Source organism: Lathamus discolor, chromosome 1 (assembly GCF_037157495.1).
Source record: "Lathamus discolor isolate bLatDis1 chromosome 1, bLatDis1.hap1, whole genome shotgun sequence".
NCBI classification, from domain to species: Eukaryota; Metazoa; Chordata; class Aves; order Psittaciformes; family Psittacidae; genus Lathamus; species Lathamus discolor.
The window spans coordinates 76,195,767-76,223,274 of NC_088884.1; the positions used below are offsets into that span (position 1 = coordinate 76,195,767).

Genomic DNA, 27,508 nt, shown 5'->3' on the forward strand with positions numbered 1-27,508 from the left:
ATGATACCAACTTTTACCCTGATTTTTTAAGAGTTGGAATATTGTTGTTGTCCCTCTGCCTCTTTCGTCACAATACTGCAAGCCTGTGCTTGTCCACACCACCAGCTGGAGGAAGCTTAAAATCCATTGCCTGTGGCAGTCCTTACCTTATTGACATCTATCCAGAACTTTTGTAGCATTTTAACAAGCCAGGTAGTTTGTATGTGCTGCAGGGTTGGTCTCCCCATATTTTATATGGGACTTGTGTTTAATTTTAGCACACAGGTTGAAGCAGGAGGAGAAGGGTGCCCAGGACGTTTGGGGAGGGTGAGTGATTTGTCTTCCTTAACATGCTCTGTGATTAGGTAGCTGGCGGACAGAAGATGCTGCCTTAAATGTCTTCCATGGTATGACATACCCTTCTCTGGTGGTGGTGCTGCTTTGGATTTACTTTGGAATATGCTAGGAGGAAAACATTTTATTCAAGTTATAGTGTGGACAGCAGATGTAGCTTGGAAACATGCAAAAGCTGTACTGGCAACATGCAAAAGCTGTACTGGAAATGCAGTGATCACCAGGAGAGTGCCCAGCTTCTCTAAAGCAGTGTTGCTTCTTCTTTGGGCATAAAGCTCCCATACTGCCTGTGATGGTGTTTTTTGAGGGGAGTGGCTGCACTAGTGAAATGACCCCTTCCTGACCTGCTGCTTGACATGGGGTGCCTCCTGGAGAAGCAGTGATAACAGGTCTGGCTGGGAATGAAGCTCCTCAGCTTGACAGCCCTGTCAGGCTGGTTGGGCTCAGCTGGGTTTACCAGCAGAGGCTGAGGCTGCATGTGGCATGCACCGCTCATGCCTGTCCAAGGATGGGAGAGAGATGAGCAGTGCTGGCCCTTCAGCACCAGTTAATTAGTGGAACAGAGGGGTACTCTGTGACTGCCTTTGTCATCCTGCTGCAGAAAGATAACCTGCAGCAGTGGAGCAATAGCACAGGACATTCAATGCCTTGAACTGCTGTAAGTGCCCATAGCCTGGACATGTGCTTAGCCTGTGATTGATGGACAGCAGGTTTATTTTTGCAGAGCTGCCTTATCTCATTTCTGCTTGGCTTATGTAATGGAGCTGAGCTCCCCGCAACAGTAGACGCAGAGCACATGGTTGGCAGATTAGGAACAGATCTCTGCTTCTTGGACCTGATGTGCCTGTACAGGAGCAGCATGGAGGGCAGTTCTGCTGTTCTAGACTGCTGCCTCCACCCCAGAAGCAGCCTCTTTGCAGTTGGACACCTGGGTTATGGACAAGACAGAACAGAAAATACAGAAATAAAAGCACAAGTGAGGTGTAAATCTCCCCGCCCCCCCCCCCCCCCCCCCCCCCAAGAACAGTGATTTTTTTAAAGACCTTGACTTTCAAAGTACTGCTAGAAGGCCTTGGAAGGCCTTCTGTTCAATTTTCAATTTCGGTTCTTTTCAATAACCTTTTCAATTATGTGTCCTCTCTTCCTTGAACCCTTCTAAGGCACTTTCAGGCAGGTGTCCCAGAAAACTCAGTTCATGCTTCTGTGTAGATCTCCGACAAGAGGTCTGGTGTTTGAGCCAAGAGGCTGCACTCCATCAGTTTAGTCTAGCAGCAAGGGAAGAATGTGAGTCAAAGGCCCGTGGAGATAATCCAAAGTGAATGAGCACATGCCAGAGAAAATCTGGGTCAAGCAGGGGTGGGAAGAAACCTGGAGACGAATGGGACAAGGAAGTGTAATGTGTTGTGTGCCGGCCAGGCTGTGACTTCAGTGGTCTTCAATATGTACCAAAGAGAAATGGCTGTTCAGGACTGCTGGGAAATGGCTCTGTGGCTATATAAAATGTGTCCATGAAATGCATTGCTTCAGAGCTCTTGCTTTAAGCAGGGATATTTGAATCATCTTGGACTTGAGTGTATTTTTGGCTATGACAATTGGTACCCATACAGGTGCTGATCTCTTCCTCTGTACTCTGGAGGGGAGAGGGGCCTGGTGTGGAAATAGCCCTGAGGTTATAGGCTGGTACAGTGTCTCGTAGCAGCAGGGAGAAGGTAGCTGTTACGGTTTTCTTCTAGTCTTTAGACAGATTGTCAAAGATTTCTGTAAAGTACAAGGGCACAATTAATGTAACCAGTGCTTTCAGGCTCCTAACCGCGGCTCTCAGCGGTCCCATCTGTAACCCACAGAGACACCCAAGCCGTAGCCATCAGTAAACATGAAGACAGAACAGTCACACTTCCCAGAACATGCTGCAAGTTAGTTTAGCTGGACACCCAGCAAAGACTCAGTTCCTTGAGCAGCATCCTCTGTTTCTTCCTGGCTTGGTTTGAGGGGGGGTGCCTGTGTTACATCACTCCTCTGAACCTCTTCTTGGAATCTCCGTGCAAACCCGCCTGTTTCCAGTTAGTGACACAGTGCTTCAGGAAGCTGAGCCAAGCCAAACAGGGATGTTCCTGCTTAGGGAGTGAACGGTGAGGCCTCTATACTAGGACCTTATGGGCAGTGTACTGACAGGCAGTTTATTTAAATGCTCAACAACCATGTTAACTTGTCACAGTCTTCTTTTTAGCAAATAATCTTTCTATCCTGGTGGTGTTCATTTGAAGAAAAAAAACAAACAAAAATGTTGGGGTGGAGTGGGAGACGAGGAGGGAAGGAGAGAGCTTTTCCACCCCTCTCTGACAGTGAGGGAATACAAGGTTATAAAATGTTATTCCTCACAATTTTACGTGAGGAGCAGCTCTGCCCCATTAGGGTACTTTCTTCAGTCCTACCTAGTGCTCAGTCTCTCAAACTGGTGGACAGGCTCATGTGAAAGGGCTCCGTGTAACAACTCAGGGCAGTAAAAAGGGCTTCTAGTATTTTATTGGGAAATGATATAGCTGTAGGATTTGTTAAGGGGGTCTAGGGAAGGGCAGAGAGACGCAGAAGAACATCTGAGAAATGTGCGTCATTTGAGCTAACGCCTGTCCTAGAAATCGTACAGCGCAGGAAGATGGTCAAGGAAGAGGGGTATTCTTCTGCTCCCTACATTGCCAGTAGACAAGGTAGGGACAAAATAATGTTGAAATGCTGTAGTTTATACAACTTTAAGAAATTCTGGAAGCTGTAAGTGGAAGGTGCATCTTTTGCTTAGTTATGGTGATGTGTAGCAATAAGGGAAAGTGAGGTCATGCTCATTATTATTCTGAAATTTTACTAGATAGATGTGTATATGAAGAAGAAAACATGGAACCATGGAATATTTTGCAGCCTACCCTGCATATGCAGTGCCTAAAATGTGACTTATTAACTGTTTATTAAAATAATTCCTTTTATGAGTTTATGGTTGTTTCCAACACGCTCTAATCCTACAGTGAGATTGAACAACACAGGAGTTATACTGCTGTTGAACTCAAGATGCCAGCTGGGTGGCTTGTCCTATTTGCTAGTCATTGCTCCTTACACAGGAGCCACAGATTTAGTATCTTGTGGCAGGGCTGGAGCACTAACACTGCAGCAGTGGTGGCATCCCAGCTTGTCACACTGTGTAAACAGGGAGGGAGGGACTCGTAACTTCTGACTACATCTGCGGTGTGGGTGGGTGGTTACAGATTCAGTGGGCTATGGGAGGGCGGCTGAGCGAATATTTTACTGCAGTTGTCACAGCTATATATGGAAGACCAGAAAAAAAATCATTGCAGTGGTCAGGCTGCTTACCAAAAGAGCCTCAGCTGAATTTTCTTTACCAATTGCTTCAGCATGTCTGGGTTGTTTCTGTAGTAAGAAGCAAGTTGGGTACTTTGTGTCTGATTGATAGCACAGTCCAGAGATGAGTAGATACTTCAGTCTGAGGCTGCCCGTGGTGACCATAAACAATCATAAAGCACTTTGTCACCTAGTGCAGTCTTTTTTGATGGCATTTAAGAATATCGTATGCCAGAAGCAGATGTTGTCTTCAGTGGGAAGGCTTGAATAGTTGTGTATTGCTTAGTGCCCTCCCAGGGCTCACAGTGGCAATCTTGTAAATATAGCCTGCAGGACTGATTCTTTGGTGGGAGCCGAAGCCTGAGCAGACAGAGGCAGCCCTGTCATGGAAGATGGTCTCACCTAGCAGCAGCATTGATGCAGCAGCAGTGCTCATGCAGGTGGTGGGTTTGTAAGCAGATGTGGCTGAGCAGATGTGGCTGCTCTCAGTGAGAATAAGCCATGCAGGATTTCACTAGATTTCACCCCATACTGCTCTGCCAGGGTGGTCTGTGTTTGCTAGAATAGTGGACCTCAAATCCATCTTGATAGAACTGTGCTGGAGCAGCAGATGTGGAGTTAAGCTGTTCTCTCTGTGAGGTAACAGAGGCTACTGGGAAGGATGGTGACTTCTGCTGAACATGGATAATAATTCAACATAGTTTCTGGCAGGTTATGCCTGTTAAAAAACTTTATCTCAAAATTCCCAGTGACACAGCAACACTAGGATTTTCTTGGCGATGCTCTTTCCTGTGGAGTACTGATGCCGCAGGATGCAGAAAAGAGGCTGAGACAGCCGAACCATGCCTTTCAGTGGAAGAGATAAGATGTAAGGTCATGGTGTAAGAGACTGCATGTTTATGAACTCCGTTTGCTTTTGAAATCTGGTTTGATGGCTTCAAACTCAGTATTGCATTTGGAATGTGCCTCTTTGTTGTGCTCAGTCTGAGTTTTAATGATAGAGCTGGCGGTTCTGAGTAGTTTGCATGTGACTGCCAGAACTTGTTCAGTTTTCAAGATGTGCTCTCATCCATTGCATATGGGCAGCATTTAGCCTCTTGAGGTGTAAAAGACAGGTTGCCAAAGTTATGTTTCATAGCTTGATATTGTTATAACACTCCTCCTTGCATGCTGGGTTTTCAGGCACGTTGGGGTTTTCTGAAATGTGTTCCTTCAGTTTTGTTCGCACTGGTTTGTGTCCTCTGAAAGCCCTATTTTTTCCTCCACTACCAACAGCGAAAACTGACTTCTCAGAGTTTGAAAAAACCCAACTGTTAACACAAAAATGAGGGTAAGATAAGACTGTTGTCACCTAGTCTGGAGGATGTTCAGGGGAAGTTCAGGTTAGATACAAGGAAGAAGTTCTCTACTGTGAGGGTGGTGAGGCACTGGAAAGTTGCCCAAAGAAGTGGTAAATGCTAAAACCCTGGCGATGTTCAAGGCTAGGTTGGATGGAGTCTTGGGTAACTTGGTCTAGTGGAAGGTGTCCCTGCCCATGGCAGGTGGGATGGAACTAGATGATCTTAAGGTCCTTTCCAGCCCAAAAAAATTGTTTGATTCTGTGTCCCTTCAAAGCCTTAGAATAAGCAGGGGAACATGCCATAGCAGTAGCCTGCCTTATAATTGCTCCCCTTACCCTTCTTTCCCTGTCCACATAAAAGCAGGATGCAGGGAAGAAGAAAAAGAAGGCAAAAAGAGAAACCAACCCCCATAAATACCCATCCAGGACGGACCGAGGCGGTGGAAGCAGAAGCGTGCAATTAAAAAAATCTGTGTACACCCGGCATTCCCAGACATTCCTGCAGCTGCAAGCTCCTGGCACAGCATCCAGGCGGGCTGGACCCCTGCCAGACCCCTCCGCAGGCAGGGGCTCTGCTGGGGAGCCGCTGGAGGATGGCGGGGAGGCTGGGGTTATTGCTTTTTCTCTGCAGGGCGGTGAAATAGGGTTTCCAAGGTCCTACCTGTGCTCAGAAAAGTCTCATTCTCTATGTGCCTTGGGCAGGCTGCACTGAAGGAAGAAAGGGCCTCAGAAAACCATCTGAAAAGGGAAATGGAGTGCAGCTTTCCTCCAGCGGGGAGCCCACCTCTGCCTTAAACCCTGCCTGCACAGTCCCTGCTCTGTGTGTCTGCGGTGGAGCAGTGTTACAACAAATGTGTCTCTGTTTCGTTTTGGGTTGGTGGGTAGGAGCAGGGGTCAGCACTAACAGTCAGGCTTTTGAGACCGTGGGAGCCTTGCATGAGTTTGTAACTTTTAACCAAAACCTGTTGAACCTGTATGGTTTTATTCTGCCAGAGAAATGATGTAAATACAGGGGGCTTAACACATCAGTTACCAGCAGTTAACCATAAAGTGTGAGAGCAGGGTTGGGGCTGTGGTGGGGTGAACTGTGGGGATACTCTTGCCTCTTGAAGACAACAACTCTGTGCTTTGGGCTGAAGTAGCTCTGAAGCCACTCTGAGCTTGTCTTTCTTTGCTGGATTCCAAAATGTGTGTTCTTCCAAGGGTGGTGTTGGGACTGAGAGAAGCTGTATTTACTTCATTTATTAAATCAGTGGCTTGGCAGCACAGCTCTTGATGTTGCTCTGATGTCTGAGGAAAGGTTATCAGCTCTATCATTTGGGCACCGAGTAGTTTTTAATTTCAAATATGGGCTTTAAAGCATGTCCCTGTGACATGGGGAGCTGTGGCACAGCATTGCTTATCCGTGCTGCTGCCGCCAGTTGTTCCTCTTGCATCTCTGCTGGAGGCTGCCAAAGGAAGAAGTGCCCAGGCCTTATGCTCCGGTGTTTCAGCTTACACCACTGAGGAAGGCAACTAGGCACCTTTTCGCTCCTGTGAACAGAAATGGCTGGGGTGAAGACCTCCTCCCATCGTAAAAGAGCAATAGTCCTGAAGGAAGCCAGAGGGCAATGTCATTCATCTTAAACCAGGGCTGTTTTACTGGATATTTTTCCAGAACTTGTTCTCCTGAGTTTTGGGGCAGTGACTGAAGGTGCAGTTATCCTTGGGGCTAGGTGGGTATCTTACTCCAAAAGCACGCTTGGTGGCTCTTGGCTAAATGTCATTCCTTTTCCCAGCATCCCCAGGGCTCTTCCCATTACAGGCAGCATGCTGTTGTGCCACTGTCGGCAGAGGCTGAACAAAGTGAATGACTGCATGACCTTTTGGCAGCTTCAGGCTGTCTTGCCAAGGACGAAGCTTGGGTGTATCAGCAGAGGAGGCTTGCCTGTGGCTGTTCACTCACTGGTTACACAGGTGTCCTCTTGTTTTTAGGTTAAGAGAAGAGTCATTGCCTTGGGAATTTGTGTTGCAAAGCAAGATAAGGAGCTGCACACATTCCTTTTCTACTCCCCAGCCTTGTCTTCGTGCCTCTTTTTCTGCCTGTCTCATCATTGAAGGCTTTAGTAAGTCAGTGCTGTGGTTCTAAGTCCTGACAAGGAGCCTCTCTGTCATCCTCCTTAGCTGCTTGATTTCTTCCCTAAACAAAACACCAACTTCAAAGTGTACCAGGAGATCATGTGGATATGGGTGCAGGCATCCCTTAGTAATGAGAGATTTCATACTCTTTGGCTGGGTCTGTAGTCAATTTGCTTATTATTGCTCTGGTTGTGTCTCTTGGAGGTTTATGGTAGAGGTGTAGTCTAATAATGGGAAGTGTTATTTACAATGATGTTGTATGAAAAGTCCTATCAGGCTTTTATTCCTTTGGTTACAGCTTTCCGTACAGCCTCTATCATACCAACAGGAGAAGCCATGAATACAAATTCCTGCACATCAAAAAAGGCTGCTTCTCAACATGTATCCTTATTTACTCCTTGAACTTTTAAAAATGGATTTGCATCAGGATCAGACAAATCATTGTTTAAATAAAAAAAATGGCTAGAACACTAAACCTTTAAAAGCATATCAGATTGTCACTGCTTTTATTTAGTATTTTCATTTCAGGTGGGGAATATGTGGTTTGAATTACTGTTAGCATAGGCATCTGGTCTAAATCAATTTCCATGTTCTGTCCTGACCTTTCTTGACTGGCTTAACAAATCCTGTCAAAAGGGGAATAGTTTTAACTGCTGCTACATGAGCCAGAGATTGGACCAGCGTAGACAGGATGAGGAGACTGATGATCTCTCCTTTCCCTGCCTCTCCCACTCACCTGGCAACTGATAAAATACCACATATGGTGGTTATACTGAAAGCTGGATGGTCCATTTAAATTTCTATTATCTCCATCTGTTTGCAGGCTTTTCTGAGTGTGGCTGGCTGTCCCCATGAGACTCAAACTGGAGATTTGTATAACTGGAACCTTTCATAGAACAGAGCCATTAGCTCCTTCTATAAAATTGGCGTAGGGGCTCCTTTTACAAAATGCTACCCTACTGTGCCTTTTGAAGTGCTATTAGGTGTTTCTTATTGCAGTATTGTAAAAATAAAGATGACTGGTAGTGCGGAAAAGGTGGGCAGCTGCTCTTTCAGAGTAAGAGTTGTTACTTGCTACATACAGTCTTACACTTGAGTTCCCAGTGTGTACATGCCAGCAACTTGCTACCATTACAGGACAGGTATAATTCAGCTTATGGAAATCCCCAAAGTGCTGAGTTCCCATTTGGTTTTAGTGTCAACCATGCTCATCTTGATTCTTGCTGAAGACCATCCTGAGCCATCTGGAACCACAACTGGTCAGTAGAATCAGAGCGGTGATTTTCAACCCTTTATCAGTTTTGTAAACCTAATAATTTTCTAGGGAAGTTTGAGGACTCTGCCAGCTTGAGCTTGCTTCATCTTTAGTTTGGTTTGTTACCCTTTGCAGATCTTGCAACCAGGGAAAAAAATAGAGGGTGTTCTCAGCAATTCTGAAAACCTGATGATTAGTTTTGGCTTGTTTGCGTGTTTGTAGTGAATCTGCATAAGACATGGTCATTATAAGCCTTGATTTATAAAATCTTCCAGTTCATAAAATTTTGCTGTAGTCTTTGGAGAAGAGAAGCTAATGAAGGGTTTAGAGAACAAGTCTTATGAGGAGCCGCTGAGGAAACTTGGGGCTGTTCAGCCTGGAGAGAAGCACAGGGAAGACCTTATCACTTCCACAACTACCTGAAAGGAGGATGGAGGGAGGTGGGTGTTGGTCTCTTCTCCTGAGTAACAAGAGACGGGACAAGATGAAATGTCCTCAAGTTGTACCAGGGGAGCTTTAGATTGGATGTTAGGAAAAATCTGTTCACTGAAAGGGTTGTCAAGCAATGGAATACACTGCCCAGCCTGAGTCACCGTCCCTGGAGGTGTTTGAAAGACGTGTAGATGTGGCACTTAGGGGCATGGTTTAGTGGTGGATTTGGCAGTGCTGGGTTAATGGTTGGACTTGATGATCTTAAAGGTCTTTTCCAACCCGAATGATTCAATGATTCTATCTCCATGTGTGCATCCATATACATTATGAATATGAAGCTGTCTTAGAAGGATATCAGAGTGCTTTACACATGAACCATTTGTTCTTGCATGTTGATTGAATCAATAGAAACTTGCTGTGGTTTTTAGGAGCTTTTATTTTTTGATGGAGCCTTAAGATACTCCATGGTAACACACTGAACGTCAGGTACCGCTTCCAGTTCATTGGGGCAATGCCAGTTGTGTGCTTGATCTTCTCCCATACTGATGCATGTCCCGAGAACTTGGTTTTGTGTGTTTTAATGACGCTGAATTTCAGTGGCATGAGGTCAGTACACTGTAGCCAACTCCAACCCCCACAGGAAGCAGCAGTTTCAGGATCACTTCTCCTCCCTTTTTTTCTCTTCTTTTAGTTAAAGAACCTTCCTGGTACCACACATTTGTCGGTGTACCTTACACAACACTTTTCTGCGTAAAATCCACTGCAAGTTTCACATTCCTCAAAAGTCCCATAGCGTTTCGCTCTCCCTCCCAGTCCAGATGGTCTGTAGCAGATGCTCATCCGAACTGTTCCGCAGCCAACGGCACCGTATTAAAACCCTGAGCTATATTTAATACACACAGACACATACACAAGCGTGCACACACAAGTATATATCTCTGTGTATATATAGCCTTAACTGCTCTGGAGTTATGCATTGCTGATAAACAGTACAAAGTTCCTGATAATTTTTCTGGCTATATACCTGTGTTTCCCTAGAAATGAGCAGACTCATTTAGCTCTGGGAGAGTGTTTACCCCTCGAGTGCTCTCCACTTGAGCTGTGTAATGTGGGGGTCTGTGCTGGGTTGATGCTCAGCAGCCAGAGTTCTGCATGGCCATACACCATAGGTATCTTACAGGCAGCATGGAACAAACCATGGCACCTGAAGTTTGAATGCAAATTGCACTTTCTGAGGTTGCTCTTTTCCTCTTGGTAGCCCTCAGAGCCTGAAGTGGCCGTGTGGGTCCTTCACTCCAGGCTTCAGCACAGAGTCCTAACTCTCTTTGGCACTTCTATGATCCCAATAATCTTGGCCTTGAATGTGGTGCAGTCTTCCATGAAATCTCTTGTGATAGGAGAGTATTGGTTCACTGTTGGCCTTAGCATAGAATCATAGAGTCATCTAGGTTGGAAAAGACCTTTATGATCGTCGAGTCCAACTGTAGGCATGTGGCATGAAGAGGCAAAGGGCACCTTTGTGCCTGGAGGCGAGAGGCCCGGGCCCGCTCAGGCAGTGTGGGACAGCACACGGCGCGCTCAGCTGCATTTCTTTCCTTACAGCAGTGTTGACAGAGCCTGGAAAAAAACTTGTGTTTTTATTTTTTTCCCTTCTTTTAAGCTGTGGGATAACAGTTACACATGCAGGAGCCGAGGGGCCTCCGGAGACTCGGCGTACCTGCTAGCTGGGTGCTGGTACAGCTGCGTGTGAGCAGGACCTGTGTCGTTCCCCAGGCAGGGCCTCTCCCTTCTCCTGGGCACCCAGTTGCCTCTGAATTAGCTGGAGTAGATCTTGGCTGCGACCTGCAGGGGTCTGGGTTAGTGTTGGCCGGGAGAGAAGGAACGAGCGATTACGTGTGCCTGTGCTTATGCAACGTCTGAAACTTCCCTCTGCCCGTCTCCATCCCTGGGATGCTGGCAGCCTTTTCTGGCAGTCGCAGGAGAATCGTCTTCTGCACTGCACAGCGCGTGCTCGCTCGATGTATCCAATTAATTAAATCACAGTGCTCCAAGTGAAAGCAGCTTTGTTTGTGCATTACCGTTTGAGGGATGTGGACTGGGGAGATGCTGCACAGGGGTGCACACGTATGCGTTGGCTGGAGGCGCCCTTCTGCTTTCGTGCCAGAGGCTTGCGTTGCCTGGTGGGATTAATCTTGTAATTAATCTTTAAAACAAGATGGAACTCCTCCTTTCCTTTAAAAGCTTCCTCTCCTTTTTTGTCAGCTTTTTGCTTTTAATGTTTTATCAAACTAAAAAAAAAAAAATAATGTTTTTTTCTAACATAAGAGCCCAAGTTACCTTGTTCTCTCCATGTGTTTGAACGGGGTGCATATTACACACTTGTGCTTGTACTCTTTCTCAGGTTTAAAGAAAGAATAAAGTAACTTGCGTCTCATATCTCTGCTCTGGGCAGGCTGCCGCTGCTGTGAACTTGGCAGATGGAAAAGACCATGGGCCGTGGAAAAGATGCCCAGACACGTGCAGCTTTGCTAACTAGGAGACACTGTAAGAGAGACTCTGAAATGAGCAACTGCTAAATGATTTCTTTTGAAGTCAATCCATGTGAAAGCTCCCTTTTAATTTCCCTATGCATTCTGGTATTCCCCTTGTCTGGGCTTGTGTGGAATCTCCCATCACCACTGAAATCAGCCATGTATCGGATGTGGTTTGTTTGGAAATTAAACGTGGACTCTGAAAGCGATTGTGACACTCTGTGCTTGTGAGTCCTCTCAGTTCATTGCAGGCATTTGTGCTTTGGCGTGACTGCAGCTGCCCTGTGTTCCTGACAAACGTATCAGTATCAGAAGGGTAGGGAATAGTTCATATGTGTGGGAGTTGCTGGGTGTTTGGGTTTTCTCTCTGATTGAGAAACCCTGCAGTCCAATGCAAACCTGACAAATTTTTGCTCTGTGGCAGTCTCCCAGCTCTCTATTGAGGTGCAGCTCTTGGGGTGATGGCAAGAGGTATGGGGTCCCTCTCCCAGCTGGTGCTGGGGTGTCTGCGGCCCTCACCAGCGTAGCTTGGGCACAGGGAGGAAAGCTGACTCACTTGTGTGGTAGGGCTCAAGAACCCAGCCTTAAAAATAAAAGAAGGGAGGAGGCGTTCTGTGGGCTAGTACTGTGGGATGTGCTGGCCACTCAAAGTTTATCAAGCACTCTATTTAGAGTTTGCTTGTGTGTAGTTTGGTTGTGCCTAACATGAACAACCTTTGGTCTTTAAACTAGGTTCTTGAACTGTGTTCCGTGACTGCCTTCCTGATAAGGATATCGAGTTATCTGGAATATAGGAATGCAAAGCAGCATCAGCAGGTTTCACAGCTCCGGGTTTGTATTGTGTTCGCTGCTGCTCTAGTAAACAGCCTTGTTTTGCTGCAAGAAGGCCAGAGGAAACAGTTATGATTAATTAGTTTAGTCTCATGTAAATCAAGGGCTATAAAACTTCCCCAGATTGTTTCCTGTTTGAATTCCTGTTTGAATTCCTTTGTAGGGAAACCTATAGTCTTCACTTACAGAATGGCTTGTGTCAAAGAATTCACTCTGTTCCTTCATGATTAATTGTTCTTCCTTTTTTATTTAATATTGCAAGCCTGTATAACCACGATGAATGAATCTGGCTTCAGCTTGTAAACTTAGCTGCAAGCCAGTAGAGCCATCCTCTAAGACATTCCCTGTTTCAGTACTTACAGAAAGTTCATGTTCTGCATTCATTTAGTCTTTGACAAGCTGAACGCATTGGTTTCTTATTTTGTTACGATGAGGCAGGATTTCCAGCTCGCAGTGGTTCTCTGAACTTCTTCCAGTTATTCAGCGTCCTTTTTTGAGAATTTGGTGGCTTAGGATGGAGCCTGGCTGTGGCCAGTAGTAGCTGCATCCACCACAAGTATGGAGAAAATGAATTCCTGCTTCATGCGTCTCTGTCTTCTGAAGTTGAGAACTTCATGTCCTCTGGGCTGTGCAGGGGGCACAGACTTGTGCAGCAGGTTGTGTGGTCAGCATGAGTCTGTAGTACAAGGCTGTAGCTGGGTGTTGAGCTTTACAGAGCAACTTTTAAATATGAAGCCTCATTTAAGAAATTAGCACAAACAGAAAAATCCCCTAAAGGCAAAATTTCTACAGTAACACTACCTCTGTGCTATTTGGCTGTGTAACCTGGCACTGGTCCCACAGCATGGGATAACCACGCAAGGGTCCCCATTGCTTGACTGCTTCTGGGCCTGCATGAAACCTCAGTGCTCTGTCCCAGGGGCTCGACCTGGGGTGCAGCAAGGGGTCTCGCATTCAGAGGGTGAGCACACACCTGCAATAATTCCTCTCCAGGCCCTCCTTTGGGCATGAAGCGCTTGTGGTCCTGTCCATGGATGGTTCTTCAGCTCTAGGTTCTTCAGCTGCATTTCTCCCAGGGTCCCAAGTCCTTTTGAGCTGTTTCCAATTGTCAGGCCCCCAGGCATGAATTGGGGCCTTCTGTTTGCAACAGTCAGATTTATTTTAACCTTTGGCTTTATTTAAAACATGTCACTTGTTTATGGATGCTTACCGAGTACTCTGTGTTTTGAGTTTGTGACCTGACCTTTTTATTACTCGCTGCTCCTGCTGATGCTGTTATCTGCAAACTTCTGTGACTTTTCCTCTCAGGTCATTGATAAAATATTAAAGGCTGCAGCCAAGAACTGGTCCCTGTGGGAACCCACTGAAAACATGTGGTGCAGTCAGCTGAGTTGTGTTTTGCATCTGCGGATTTTTTATTTCTTTAGCACACTGAATGTAGCCTGTTGACTTCATATCGCTCTGGCTTCATTTTGTATAGCACCATGTCAGTTGCCTTACAAGAGACAAGGGGTATTGACATTGTAGCATTACTACAAAAAAAGATAAAATTTGAGAAGCTCAATTACCAGTTATTGTGGAATTATAAGCATAAATTAGATTTCTCTCCCTTTTAATTCTTGTACTCAACTACTGTATTCCCTTCTCCATCTCTTCTCTTAGTCAGGAATGAACAGTAGGTAGGTTAAATTGTTGTTACTTTGCTTGCCTTGTTTACACTGAAATATTTACGTATTATTTTTTACAGTCCATATCAGTATTGTCTCATGCTGAAAATAGTTTCAAGAGCTCCTTGAAGCTCTGATTAGACTTTTCTGATGGAGGCTTTCTAGGTCTGCTAATTAAAATGGCCAGCTTTGCATAGCTGTTGGTTTTATATTCTCTTCTGTTATTGTTGGGATGAAAATCATTTCATTACCATCCTGTGGGATGGCTGTATCATCTGTTCTCATATCAAGAGCAGTAATTCAGAACCACCCCCTCCCAGGAATATTCAATTAAACATTTTGATCTTCCTCCCTCCTCCCCCAGTAACTGCAGCCAAGCAGTGGCCCGATCTATAATTAACATTCTTCTGGGTCCTAGCAAACTTCTTTCCTTTCTGAATTGTATTTTCCATTAACTCTTTCTTGTTCTCTTGGTTCTGATTTATGGTAATTCTCATTATTTTTTCCTTTCTTCTGTTAACCCAAATATATAATACTCATAAGTTTCCATGGTAAGCAGGGTTGTTTGCCCAGTGTGACTTTCTCTTCACCTGCTGTGGTGAGATGGCAAGGGTTTTGGTTTTTAGGCATGTTCTGAAATGTTCATGAATGATTTATATCAATCAACATCCGTGCTTTCTTGGTTAAAGACTTTCTGTCAGGTTCTCTCAATCCTCGGTTTTATGAGGGCAGCTTAAAGAGCTTGACCATCTCTTCAGGACTGCAGAGCATGGGCTGGAGGAAAAGTTAATTGAAGGAGAAGGGTCTGCCTCTGCTGGGTGTGCTGGCACTGCTCCCACAGCAGTGTGCCTCTGCCTTGCTGCCTCAGGCATGCGGGAGTCTTGTGCTGGGCCCTACTAAGTCTCCTTGAAACTGAATTTTGGATGGGGAAGAATAAACTAGGGTAATGCCATAGCAGCAATGAGAATAACCACTTTAGGATGGGCAGTTTTAAATGGCAAGGTGCAAAAGTCAGTGACTCTTGCCAAAAATATGCAGCTGGGAATGGAGGAAGTTCTTGCACAACCTTAATGCGCTACTTAACTGCTGTAGGTTAATTTTATCCCTTACAAAGCACTGTGACTTTCCCTCCTCCTCATGTTGCTTTCCATCTGCACCCTTGCTCTTCTGGCTCTGCTTCTCCAGAGTCTTTGCCTGCAACCTGCAGCTTCCTTCCCAATTTCACTAATTTTACAATCCTGTGAAGTTATGAGTTAGGCTTAGGCCTCTTTTTCACCTGCTTGGGATCAAAAGTCTGGAAATGGGAGGTACAGAAGAAGGAGGGAATGCTCTGAATGGGGGAGGGCTAAGAAGCTGAAATGCCTGTGCCCAGGCAAATGAAGGCAACACTGGTTTGAAAGTCCCCCCATATTACAAGGACTCTTGAGGTGAAGGAGCCAGTACACATGACTAACGCTGGTCCACTACGCCCTGCAACCCTAGAAAGAAGCATAGAGGAGAACTGTTTTTGTTTGAGGCATGCTCTAAGGACACAGTTGTTTCCATGTACTACTATTTTGGGTCCTGAACCTTAATCCAGTACCACTCCTATTTTATTTATTTATTTTTATAAAGTTGACCGAAGTGGTGTTTTCTGGCATGGTGACAAAAGGCTTGTCATAGGAAATTGGAATGCCAGCTCTCCAGTATGGGGTATCTTAAAATAATTTGTCTAGACAAATGCTGCACGTGCTTTTAAGTATGTATTTATTTGATCTTGTACACATCTTGTCTCCTTGTTTCCTTTCTCTCAACAGCTTTCAGTAGAGCTTGAAAACAAACTGGTCTGTCTTGGCATGAGTAAAAAACGAGTGACCACCACCACTCTTGTGGTGACATGAAATGAAATGCATCTTTCCTCAGGGGGAGGCTGCCAAAGTACCAGTGCTGATCAAGGTACCAGTTGATACAAAATGAGGTGCCAAAACAATTTTTATGGGTTCCTGTGTGAATTTCTGGAGAGTTATGGCTGTACAAGTGCAACTTTGGTGTCTTGAAATATCCATCTTGTGGTATGGAGGACCACTGGAGGCAGCTTCCAAATGCAAGGGTTTTTTGCTTAGGGATGGGTTTGGGCAGGGCTGGCTCATTCAAAACAGCTCTACTGTCATGAATTCAGGTACAAGGTAGGCATGTTTTTTCCTGGAGTTGTTATCATCAAGTAATATTGCTCCAGTCTTCCTTAGCTTCCCGAGGCAGTAGCTGGTTTGACATGAAGCGTGTTGAAAAGTTGCAAGCAGAAAAGGTTTTGACAGTTTGAGATGGGAAGTCTTTGATTATACCTGCTGTTGGGAAAGTATCAGCTCTGTGTGCATCCACAGTGTTTGGGCTTAGTGCAAGTTAATGAGAAGGATGAGAGGTATTTCAGATCAAATCCTAGGATGTTACTGAAAGCAAGGCATAGGACTTACTGGAAAGGGGTTCTTTAATGTAGTAATTTGTTCTACTGTCTGGTGAGATCAAATGCTGGAACAGGATTTGACATCAAACTAACTTGTTTAGTGTGTGGTACTTCATGTGTGATGCTCAGCAACAGCAGGACTGAACACAAAGTCCTGACAGTGTTATTTCTCTTTCTGCCCTGATAGTAAATATCTGACTGATAGAGGGGGCAGCAGTTTCTGCTGGGCAGGGTCTAAAACCCATGGCAGCTAAGGTCATGGCTAGCCAAAGGCTGCTGATCCTTGAGCTCTGAATCAGGCAGGGGAGTTCATCTCCCGGGTAAGATGATATGACCTATGGATTTCTTCACACTTGTTTTGCAAAACCACACTGATTTTTTTTTTCTTTTTTTTCTCCTTCGCTTGTGCTCAAACATGTGCTTCTCGAGTTCAAGAAAGGGTTATATGTGTGTGGTATGTTTTGTCTTCTTAAAACTTTACCGGCATCTGCAATTTTAACCATCTAAAAATGTTAGACAACATTTATAAAACCCAGCAGAAGCTCCCCCCACCCAGTACAAAAATAAATCTGTAAACCAAGACCTACTCACTCATTAGTGAAATAAAATGCTCAATCTCTCCTTAAGTTGCCAGTACTGATAATAAAGCCTTACTTATTTTATAATAACCAGACAGCTTTAATTTTGACGGGTGGTGTGTAGGTTTGCAGCCAGCATTAGGAAAAAGAAGGAATGATCACTCCTGCAGTCTGGATCCCTGCCATTTAAACTTTGCAGCCATTACAGAAGTGACATTGTTGGGGAAGAAAATAGCGATTTTATTTTAAATGTCAAGTGTCCTGTCAATCAGGAGTGGCGAGCCAGAGCACGGAGCAGAAGCTGTTGTTTCCTACCTACACTGCTCAGACTAATTTAAGATCCTCCTTTGAAAGATACTGGTTTGGTCCTCAGGGAGGAGGCTGTTCTGAACACTTTAAATGTGAAACAGCTGAGCTGTAGAGCATGTGCGTTCCGCAGGAGGTCCCATGCACTAACAGGAACCTGCAAGAGGAGTTACAATTTTACTGAGCTCTCCTAATGGCATCCTGGCACAGCGTGCCACTGGGATGGTTATGCTTCTGCAAGGTTATGCCCATAGGCAGAGGCTGGCAGCTTCTAGTGTTGCCTGGCATGTGGGAACTGCGTTGAGACCTTGCTAGGTAAACAGATGAGCAAGCTACCAGCAGCCTGCAGGGCAGGTTACAGCTCTTCTGTTTTAAGTAGCCATCCCTGAATTGCGTGGTGCTAGTCATCCCTGGGAAGAGGGTTTTGTGTCTGTGTAGGCAGTTTGGACAATCATTTGACTTCTGGCTTATTTCCCTGATTATCCTTTCCTCCTTTCCTTGTTATATCTGTAGGGTGATGTGGGAGGTGTACTTGATGATCCTTACGGGTCCCTTCCCACTTGAGATCTTCTATGATATCTAAAATGAATGAAAGACTAGTGGATTCTGTTTAAATACAGGAATTGTGCTGGCTGTGCCCTTCACAAAGGGCTTAGCTGTGTCCCTTGACAGGGGATGCTGTTACATAAGGACTGAGATGAATTTTCTTTGCTGTCATCCCCTCCCATTTTCATACTGGGGGAAGATGATAAATGAAACTAAGTGCAGTGCTCCCAAATGTTATAAAACACTGCTGTAATGTTAAGATCTATCTGCATGCATACAAGAAGAAACTGGAGTAACTGTTTTCTTTCAAAAGTGGCTGTAAGTTAAACCAGCTGTGAAACAACAAAACGTCTTACCCCTGCTGCCAAGTTCTTGGGCAGCAAACAAGACCATAAATGCTCACTGGTGAATTATAAAATTTGTACACAAAGGTTTAGCTTGTCAGAAAACTTTCTTGCACTGCTTATTTTTTGGCTAAACACTGGGTAGTTACCCAGAAGACACAAGTGAGATGTAAAACTTGAGGTAAGTGCAAGTTCCTTCCAAACTGCCTGTAGGCGTACCTGGGGCATAACCCAGCAAGATGATAGTATCTCACAACAAGTATTTATGACTAGCATTGCACGCCTAGCACATACCTAGGGCAACAAAAACCCCAAAGCAACTGCATCTATTCCTTTCTTCACTAAACTGTTTTTAATAGCATAAGTGGTCCCTTCAGTATCTTTCCTGGATGCCACCAAAAATCATCAGACATACAAATGACTAAGTTTTGAAAGCTGAGCTACCCTCTCTGTCTGGGGTGAGTCACACTAGCTGGAGTGGTAGGGAGAGGCTTGCCCCTACTTTTGGTGGTTTGGAGGTTTGTGAAGGGCAGACCTGTCAGTCAGGCTTGTCTTGCAGGCTCTACAGTCACTGGTGGTGAAGAATGATGACCCTGCTGCTCCCCAGGTGAAAAGAAGGGCATGGGGAGAAGAGATGGAGAGACTTGTTTTTCTGTGATTCTGCTGCTCAAGCTGGCAGCTGAGAGCTGATTTAGGAGACAAATGAAGTGCATACCAGTTTGCCTGGTGCAGGAGGCAAAAAAAAAAAAAGGGGAAAAAAGTAGCTGACACAAAGGAATGAATACATCTGACCTGAGAGCTTAATCCAGATGCTTGCTTGCAACACAGAATTAATAATGTATTTTGAGGTCTTAGCCAGGGACCCAGATGGGGGGAGCCTTGTTGAAGGGCTTCCAGCTCACTGACTCACTGCTCTGGTGCTCTGGTCCCCTGGTCCCCATGACTCACTCCTCTCTGAGTTTGGCTCTTCTGAGGAGAGGGTGGGAAATAGCAAAACATGCACACAGCCTATTGAAAACTTAGACTAGATCCAAGAACTATGCACTAGGGGAAGGGCAGGGGAATGTGAGAAGGAGTTTCCTAATTTATGTGACTCCCAAGAGGCTTGGGCTAGGAGTGAGCAATAGCTTCCTTTTCTCTGCATGCAGATAGTGGACTTGAGAGACACTGAACTTCAAGGCTGTTTCTCACTCTTGCCTCAACTGCAGAAGGGCTTCTTTTATTTATTTTTTTTTCTTTTTCCTTTCAAACCCTATTCAGTCCTAGTTATTATAGAGTTTAATTTTGTGGAGTTTTTAAAACTCTCTTTTAAAATCCAAAATATCTTTTGGGGGGACAAGGTGGGTAGAGGAATTTAAGAAAACAGTATTTTGCAACAGGGAAAGGCAAAGGAGTAAACATGGTTCTTGAAAAATCCCCCCAATTAGTTAAATACATCTCTTCTTTACTAGTTGTGGGTTGGAAATATTTGAGCGTTTGCAGTGGAACTGTGTGCATGCATTTGTGCATAATGGAGTGCATTATAAGATTTGCTCGGCATGACCTTCAGCATTTCCAGCTGTGTAACCTGAGCAAGTTGGGAAGATGTGCAGGTTTAATTACCGTGTAAATCTATTAGCTCTGAATTTCCTGGCATTTGTTTTGCTGATGACACAACCTGAAAGTTATTCACTTGCTGGATTTTTTAAAATCTGTCAATTTCATTATTTATTTATGCTTAAAATGAGTAAGTGCTGGTGTGAGACTGCAAATAATCATATTTGCTATTATGGTGGATCTCTTTACTGTTTGCAAATACCAATTTCATGTTATTCTTCATATCCTCCCTCAAATGATGTAATTGCAGTGTGGTTAATGACTAAACAGTAAAGAATTTTACAGTAGAGTAAAATAATTGAGCAACTATTTCTCTGCATCTTGTTTTTGATTTTTACACTGTAGCAGATAAACACTAGAAATCTACCCTTCCTTCCTTGGCAGGTACAAGGGTAGTGTAAATGCCTCTGCTTTGTTGTTAGCATGTTTTAGGTGTGATTTGGGAGGCTGTTTACAGTCTTCAGTCCATCTGTTCTCTGCTATGGCTGCATCTATGACTTCTTTCCTGCCATCAGCAAGCTCTTCCACATGTCCAATTTTCCTTCATCAGATCAAGCTGAGAGGGAAGAGAATCTCTGTGTCCTGTTTAAGAGTAAGCAGTTAGATATGCCAGTAGTTGCATGCTCAACACTGTAATCTGTCCAAGGGTTCTCTCAGCAAATAAACTTCAGCTACTTCAGCTGTAGTTGCATTAATTTTTTCAGATATTTGCTGCCAAATATATTTGGTGTTGCTGTTCCTTGCCTTGCCCTCTCTCCCCACAGATTAATGCATACCAAAGGTAAGTACCCTGTTGTATCAAACTCTGTAGGGTGCAGCCTTCTGCTCTTCCATTCTTTCTCCCTTTGGGAATGTTGGTGAATGATTCTGTGGGGTTGATCTTGTCTCTCTTTCAGCCTTCGTCTTTGGAATCAAACTTACGAAAAAATACTGCTGCCAGGCTGTCCTTCACTTATCATCCTTCTAAGAGTAATGCAGCAGGAGCTTGGATCTGTGCCTTGTAACAGTGATATATCAACACACCCTGTGCCAGTAGAGGAGCTCTTCTGTTCCCTACAGGGCATATGTGAGTGAATTGTAGAGGTGAGGCTACAGGGTTTCCATCAGTAGCTCTTCTCAAAGCTAACAAAGAGGGGTATTGCAGGGTGCCACAATATGTGGCTGAGTTTGGAGAAGAGTGAGTGGTGGCCAGCTTCCCTGCTGCAAACATAAAGGATTTCTAGAAAGGAAAGACGTTAAGAGAAGTGATGTACCTGAAAATCTGCAGAATTTGTGTTTTAATCCCTGAAAATTAACAGATGCCCAAGTGCCAGTGAGTATTGAGAACAGCTGTCTTGGTTGTTGGAAGCTGGTACATACTGACATCTCCAGACTATCACTGATAGCACTGAACTTGCAACTGGAAAGTCAACAGCACCACCAGCAACATATGTGGGAAGAAAACACCTGCCTTGAGGAAACTTTCTAACCTGTGCCTTGGGGTTTAACCTTGGGATTTTGCATGCAGAAAGCCACAGAGTTTTCTGATGTGATTTCATCGTTGATAGGCTTGTGTGTGCAGCCCTTCTTTGTAGGGTTCTGGAGAATGCACATCCCAAATTGCAGTTCGATTGTAAGCCCTCTCTGTCACGTGACCCAGAAGAAGAATGATTTTAAATGGGGTCCTGAGCAACAACAAGCTTAAGCGAGGGGTAGTTCATGCAGTGGCCCTTGGACCAGATGTAAAAAATGTACTGTACACCGCAGCTGGGGAGAATGGACCTACCTAAAGCCTTTGGCAGAAAGCTCCAGGGGAGACTCAGGGTCGACCCCTTGGCTTTTGGAGTTGGGAATACAGACAACCTGAGGCCAGCTATACACCAACTGAGAAAGAGATACTGGCAGTCTATGAAGGGTTTCGAGCTGCTTTGGAAGTGATTGGCACTGAAGCACAGCTTCTCCTGGCACTCTGGTTGCCCATGCTGGGCTGGATGTTCAAAGGCAGGGTCTCCTCTACACATCATGCAACCGATGCTACATGGAGTAAGTGGGCTGCACTAATTTCACAATGAGCTCGAACAGGAAATCCCAGTCAACCAGGAATTCTAGAAGTCATCATGGAGTGGCCAGAGGGCAAAGATTTTAGAATGTCACCAGAGGAGGAGGTGATGCATGCTGAAGAGGTCCTGCCATATGATCAGGCAGGTGGTTTTCCCAGGGTGAGGCTCATCCCTTGCACTCCAGGTGTGCTGACCCCTGCGATTTCCCCAAATGTGGGAAGCTCGACATGCCTGGAGATATAGGCAGTATCTCTAGGCATGGTTGTTCATTACCTAAAAGGGGGGGCAGGCCTTTGCTCCAAGCCCCTGTGGGTTGATGCTGCACTTGCAAACCCAGATGGAGCTGATAGCAAGGTGCATGATGTCTTTTACAGCTCTTGCCACACAGTCAAGCCTAGAGCTCAACCCAGGAAGGTTGACCAGCATGTATGTGTCATCTGTAACAGTTACTTTGCCTGTATGCCTCAGAGTTTGAAGCCTTTTGTTAGCAAGTGTGACACCTACTCAGACCTCCTCAGCTGCTATATAAGCAGCTGCTGGATATCTGTGAAATGTGTGTTTGGTTCCTTGAAGAGGAGATGGTATCTCAGTGTAGTCATGCTTCTTGATCTGTTTGGTGCTATCTTTTGTGATAGTTTATGTTTTATCTCCTACACACCTTTGTTTATGTAAACCATAAAAGAGTTGGTGGAGAAATTATTCCCTTTTTTCTCTGTTATCTTAATATGAGAGGAAACTGGGGGAGAAGGCAGCCAGGAAAGAGGGGACAAATTAATGTTTACTTCCCCATGGATGTGGGCTGGTTTGTGGTCTCCCCTTTTTCCCTTCTTTCCTCATCTTCTCACAGAGCACTGCCTTGTACATTACATGGACACTGATTCCTTTGATACAAAAGTAAGGATCTTGCCCTCCCGCCCCCATTACTGCTATTCAGGCTTTACAAGGGGTAAATATTAGGCAGTGTTGTACTTGTGGGTAGATGGTGGGCTTCATTTTTGTCCTATGAGTGTCTGTTGGGTAGAAGGGACCCTCTCACCTGAGCAGTTTCTCTTGTGGAGGGCGGATTGATCCCTTCAGGAGGGAGAGACCTCATGGTGAGCCAGGAGAGAGCCATTAACCCCCAAGAGGGGAATATCTTGAGTTCGTGGGTGGTTCTCACCCCAGCACATTTTATGTAGGCTGGCTTGCCCTGGGCTGCTTGGAGAGTGGGGCTTGTTTTTGCAGTGTGTCAGGATGCTGCTGCTTCAGCATCCCTCTGGGGTGGTTCTGCTGGAAGGGGTGGATTGTGCTGCTGCTGCAGGCAGTGTGTAGGACTTGGAGCTGACACAGTGCGTTTTCCAGGCTCAGCAAAGCCTGTCACTCGTTTGATAATTCAAGTATAGTTATGAAGTGTCATCTGGGGCTCTTGACTTCCCTTCATTCCTTTTTCTGTGAGTTCTTAGAAAGTCAGTTTTCTGAGCATGACTGTTTCATTTTAGTCCATGTCACATCTCTAGACAATTGGGACTAGTGCTTCTGGTGGAGAAGTCAGCACTGCCACTCACCTTGCAAAACCTGAGTCTCTATTTTACTTCAGAGGTGTTCATTTGATCAGACAAACCCTTGTCCCTTAGGCAGAGCTAGAGAAGAGGGCCTTTGTTTGGCAGGAACAGGCAGATGCTATGGAGAGCTGAGCCTGTGGCGCAGCTGGATTGCAGCCAAATACTACCTTCGAAGCTATCCAGAACCCACCGTGCACCCGGATATAAGGGCTCTCCTCTGTTTGCTTACCGCAGGGTGATGTCTGTAGGTGTTCTGTGTTCCCCAAAAGCACCCGGATATAGGCGAGAGCAAGTGTCCACCCAGATTGGTGGTAGAACTTTGAGGCTGCAACTTACTTTCTCTCCTTAAACTGGAGCACTGCTAGTTTGTCTTCTCAAGGCTCAGGGGGAAGGGGAAGCGGAAGATGAGGTTACAACTGTCTTATATCCCTGACTTTTTAGAGGTTAAAATCCCAGCTGGACACCTCTGCTATGTAGAGAGAATAGTTTAATAATTCAAGCAGAGTCTGTGTACCAACACATGTCTGCAATTAGTGCTGTAACTGCCAGTGAGATGTGAGGATAGCAGGAAGCTGGCAATGGGGCTATCTAGAGAGGTATTAAAAACAAGGAAGAAAAAAAAAAAAGAAGAAAAAAAAAAAAAGGCATGTTTTCAACGCAGGTGTTCTTTTCTCCGTTGTTTTTTTAAAGGTGAGCTATCCGGATGAAAGATGCCAAGCTGAAAGCCACAGACAAAGAATTTCTTTCTTTTGCAAGCAAATATGTATACAGGCTGTAAAAGTCTCAATTTCCTCCCTGAAGTGCCCTTTCCTGTTCCCCAGAGCAGGGGGTTGGTTGCTACCATATCAGAGTTGAGGGTTACTTTGTGGCTTTCCAGCCCTGGAAGTTGTTGATGGCCCTGAAGTTGCAAGTGGAAGCCCAGAGGAGAGCATGGACCGGACGGGGAGGAGGGTTAGCAGTGGAAACTTGCTTTGAAAAGACAGAGGGAACAGCTTAGGTGTAGGTGGAAGTTTTGAAGAGCTGGAGGCCTAACTGCTCCTGGGTGGTTTCTGCTGTAGCTGCTGCTCAGATGACTTTTGTTTTAATTCTCTGGGAAAATGGATGTGCTTTCAATGAGACAATTGTTTTATTAAAGAAAAAAAAAATCTAAGTGAGCTAGCTTTAGGCATTCAGTGTAGTAGGAATGCGTATGACATATGATAGATTCCTGTAAATCAAGGATGGTGGTTTTTTGTAATCACCGAGTGAGAAGTCCAGATTCTTAAACTTGTCTGTGCCCAGAGTTCAGTAGCTGTGTGGTCAGACCTGAGGCAATTTTTTGAGGCTTCTCTATGGACTGGTATCCTGAGTTGTATCGCAGAGCATTAAAAATAAGATTAAAATTTATAATGAAACTAGAGAATCGTTTAAAGAACCTGATCTTTTATGTGCTATCAGACAACTCTGTTGTAAATGCAAATTCTTTTCTTCCTCACAGTTTGCTGCTGTGCGGCTGCATGTGAAAAGGAGCAAGCACACAATGCTGATGAACATTTTGAACATCCTTCCCCACCCTAAGGTCCTCTTTCTCTCTGGCTTTGGGAAGTTGAATGTGTGTTTCCTTCTTTGCTTTTCCTGAAGTGGTTTTAGGAAGATTCCTTATTCAGAAAGGGAAAAATAATAAAAATAATCTAATGCAGATGCTATTAATTGTATGGAAGAAGTAAAATTATATTTGATATTAATTTCTTCCATATCAAAGCAGTAATAGACAGAAGGCTAATAGAAACCTTTATTTGTCAGCTTGCCAAAAATAGCTGAATAGCCTGTGGTCATTTTGTCTTTCAGTTGAGTCTGTTAAATTAGAACATCTAAATAGTGTCAGGTGAAGTCAACACTTAGGTATGATATTTTCAAGCCTCAGGTTGGATGACACTGGTGACACTAGCTGTGTGTAGAAACCAGGGTGTAAACTCTGTTTGCAGCCCTGTTTCAGTATCTGCTAGTCATCAGTCAGAATAATGTATGCAAGAGCTAGAAAGAGGAAAAAACACAAACAAATAAAATTGACTCTCACCATTAGCCCAAATAAAGTGCGTAGACTGTGGGGAAAAAAATTGTCCTTAAGAAAAGGACTGCTTTTTTATAGGCTTGTCTTCAATTTTTGTCATAATTGTGGAGCATTTCTATCTCTTGTTTGCACTTTAATGGCTGCCTACCCTGTTTTACTCAGTGTCTTTACTGATGCCCCAGGGTGTTCAACTATTCTTGAGCATCCGTTTTCTTCTTTGCGTAGTGGGGAATTGTAGTTTATGCTTTTATCCTTGCAGATGTTGGGAGACAGCCCTGGATGTCATGGGCTAGTGAATCTTTCAGTTTCAAAATTAAAATTAAAACAAACAAGTGTTTTTAAGGTGGTCATGATCCTCTTGCTGAGTCATCCGAGAGTTTGTTTAATACTGTTATCATTTACAGTAAGTAAATATGAGGCTACAGATCTGTTCTGCCATTTGTAAAGGCTTTCCTTCAGCTAGCCTGCTGTTCCAGCATAGCAACTGTGGTCCTCTGTTTATTGCCTTATGTTTAGTAAATATTTTCTTTTCCTCAGTGTCAGTCAGAATTGACTGAAGCCTTATTGATTGTGAAAGAAGGCACAGTTAGCATTCGAGAGCATCTCAGAAGAGGTGCTCAAACTTCCAGGGGACTCTGGAAGCCAGCAGTGCTCAGTGTTTTCCAGCATCAGGCTTCAAGGCTGTAAACACACCGCTTGTCTCATGGGTTTGTACAATATTGACTTGTTTAATTCTTAATTTAGCCTTCAGGAAGCTGAATCTGGAATTTCAGTGTTCGTTTCTGCAGGAGAAAGCAAGATAAAAGCCAAGATCAATACTGCTTGCAAAAACAGAGCAAATCAAACAGACATAGACTTTCATGGGATCATCCACCAGTCAACAAAGACTCCTATATAGGATTGTAGAGAATGCCTGGTTGTTCAGAAAAGCTTGTCACAATTCATTGTACAAATATTTTTGTACAAAAATAGGATTCTTTGTGTGACTGTGATGAACAGGAATGGTTTGTTGCAGTGCAGTTTCTTTGTCTGTCAAAGGTGTAATCTTCTGACCTTGGAAACAGAACCAAGAAGAGTTTTGTCTGTTGATGGGAACTGCGCTGAAGTCTCAAGGAAGTAGTTGGCAAGAGTTGGTTTGTGGTTATTTTGAATATGAAAAAATGGTAATTAGTACTGGCTGTCAGGAGCTTTAGCTCTGGGGCCTAAAAGATGGATATGGGCTCTAGTTCTAGGTGGAATGTGACTCCTAAGATAGATACATAAATCAACCAAGAAACCTGTTTTATGGCAAATGTGTTAATTGCTTCGCTAGGGATGTGCACGGACCCGTTTTCCTAGAGCGCACTGTATGTTCTGCACAGCTAAAATAGTCATATATGGTGTCAGAGTCTGTCTGAGTATATCTCTTTATTCTCTGTTTCAGTGAGCATTAACCCAATATATTCTATTCTGCACATAAAGTCTTCTGGTGATAAATCCTGCAGGATCATTCGTTACTGTCTGGGTTAAATATGCTTTCCAGGACATGGTTTTTGGTAGCATGCTGTAGTCAGTGCCTTTGGTGGGGTGAAGAGGCTGCTTCAGGACATGACTACTATGCTTCTGTTTAACATTTTTGTTACAAGTTAATCACAGACTCTTCTGTTGTAATGTATGCTTCTGAGAGGACCTTTTGTTCTAGCTGTAGCTCTTCAGCTAAAAGTAGTGATTGGAGGAGGAGGAGGTCGTTAGGCAGGGCTGGTAGATCCTGCCGCTGACTGGCACGAATGCCTGGTGCAGATGCTAGAATTGCTCGGATCAATGCTCTCCTGTTGTTGGCATGACAGACAAGCAAGGAGATGAACTCCCCCTCCTCTTTCTTATCTCCACAGCATTTCACAGAATTCCTGGATGAGTTTTCACCCGATGTCCTTGGCCAGCTCTTGAATGATCCTTTCTTGTCTGTGAAGAACGAAATAATGGAGGTGGAACTGTCTCCGGTGTCCCCAGCACCCCTCATCCAGGCAGAACACAGCTACTCCCTCTGCGGGGACTCTCGACCCCAATCTCCCTTGACCCACATCTCGACTGATGACAACTTTAATGAAGGTAGTACACACTGAATCGTTGTTTGTCATCATGATGCAGCAATTAAATGTTCCTGGTGAGGTCATGATGCACTCAAGGTGCATGTTAATGCTCTTTGCTAATTGATATATCTACAACGAAATCACAGAA

General features: G+C 44.6%; 1 protein-coding gene across 3 annotated transcripts in view; it reads left to right on the forward strand.

The window, feature by feature from the left end:
- CREB3L2 (cAMP responsive element binding protein 3 like 2) overlaps window positions 1–27,508 on the forward strand; it is an 82,565-nt gene that overhangs the window by 14,651 nt on the left and 40,406 nt on the right. For 2 of the 3 annotated variants that reach the window (XM_065681435.1, XM_065681425.1), the window contains exons 2-3: window positions 24,719–24,799; window positions 27,163–27,379. In XM_065681435.1, coding sequence (XP_065537507.1) covers window positions 24,719–24,799; window positions 27,163–27,379 — 298 coding nt within the window. The remainder of the gene's footprint in view (window positions 1–24,718; window positions 24,800–27,162; window positions 27,380–27,508) is intronic. The other variant, XM_065681444.1, reaches the window with a different exon arrangement.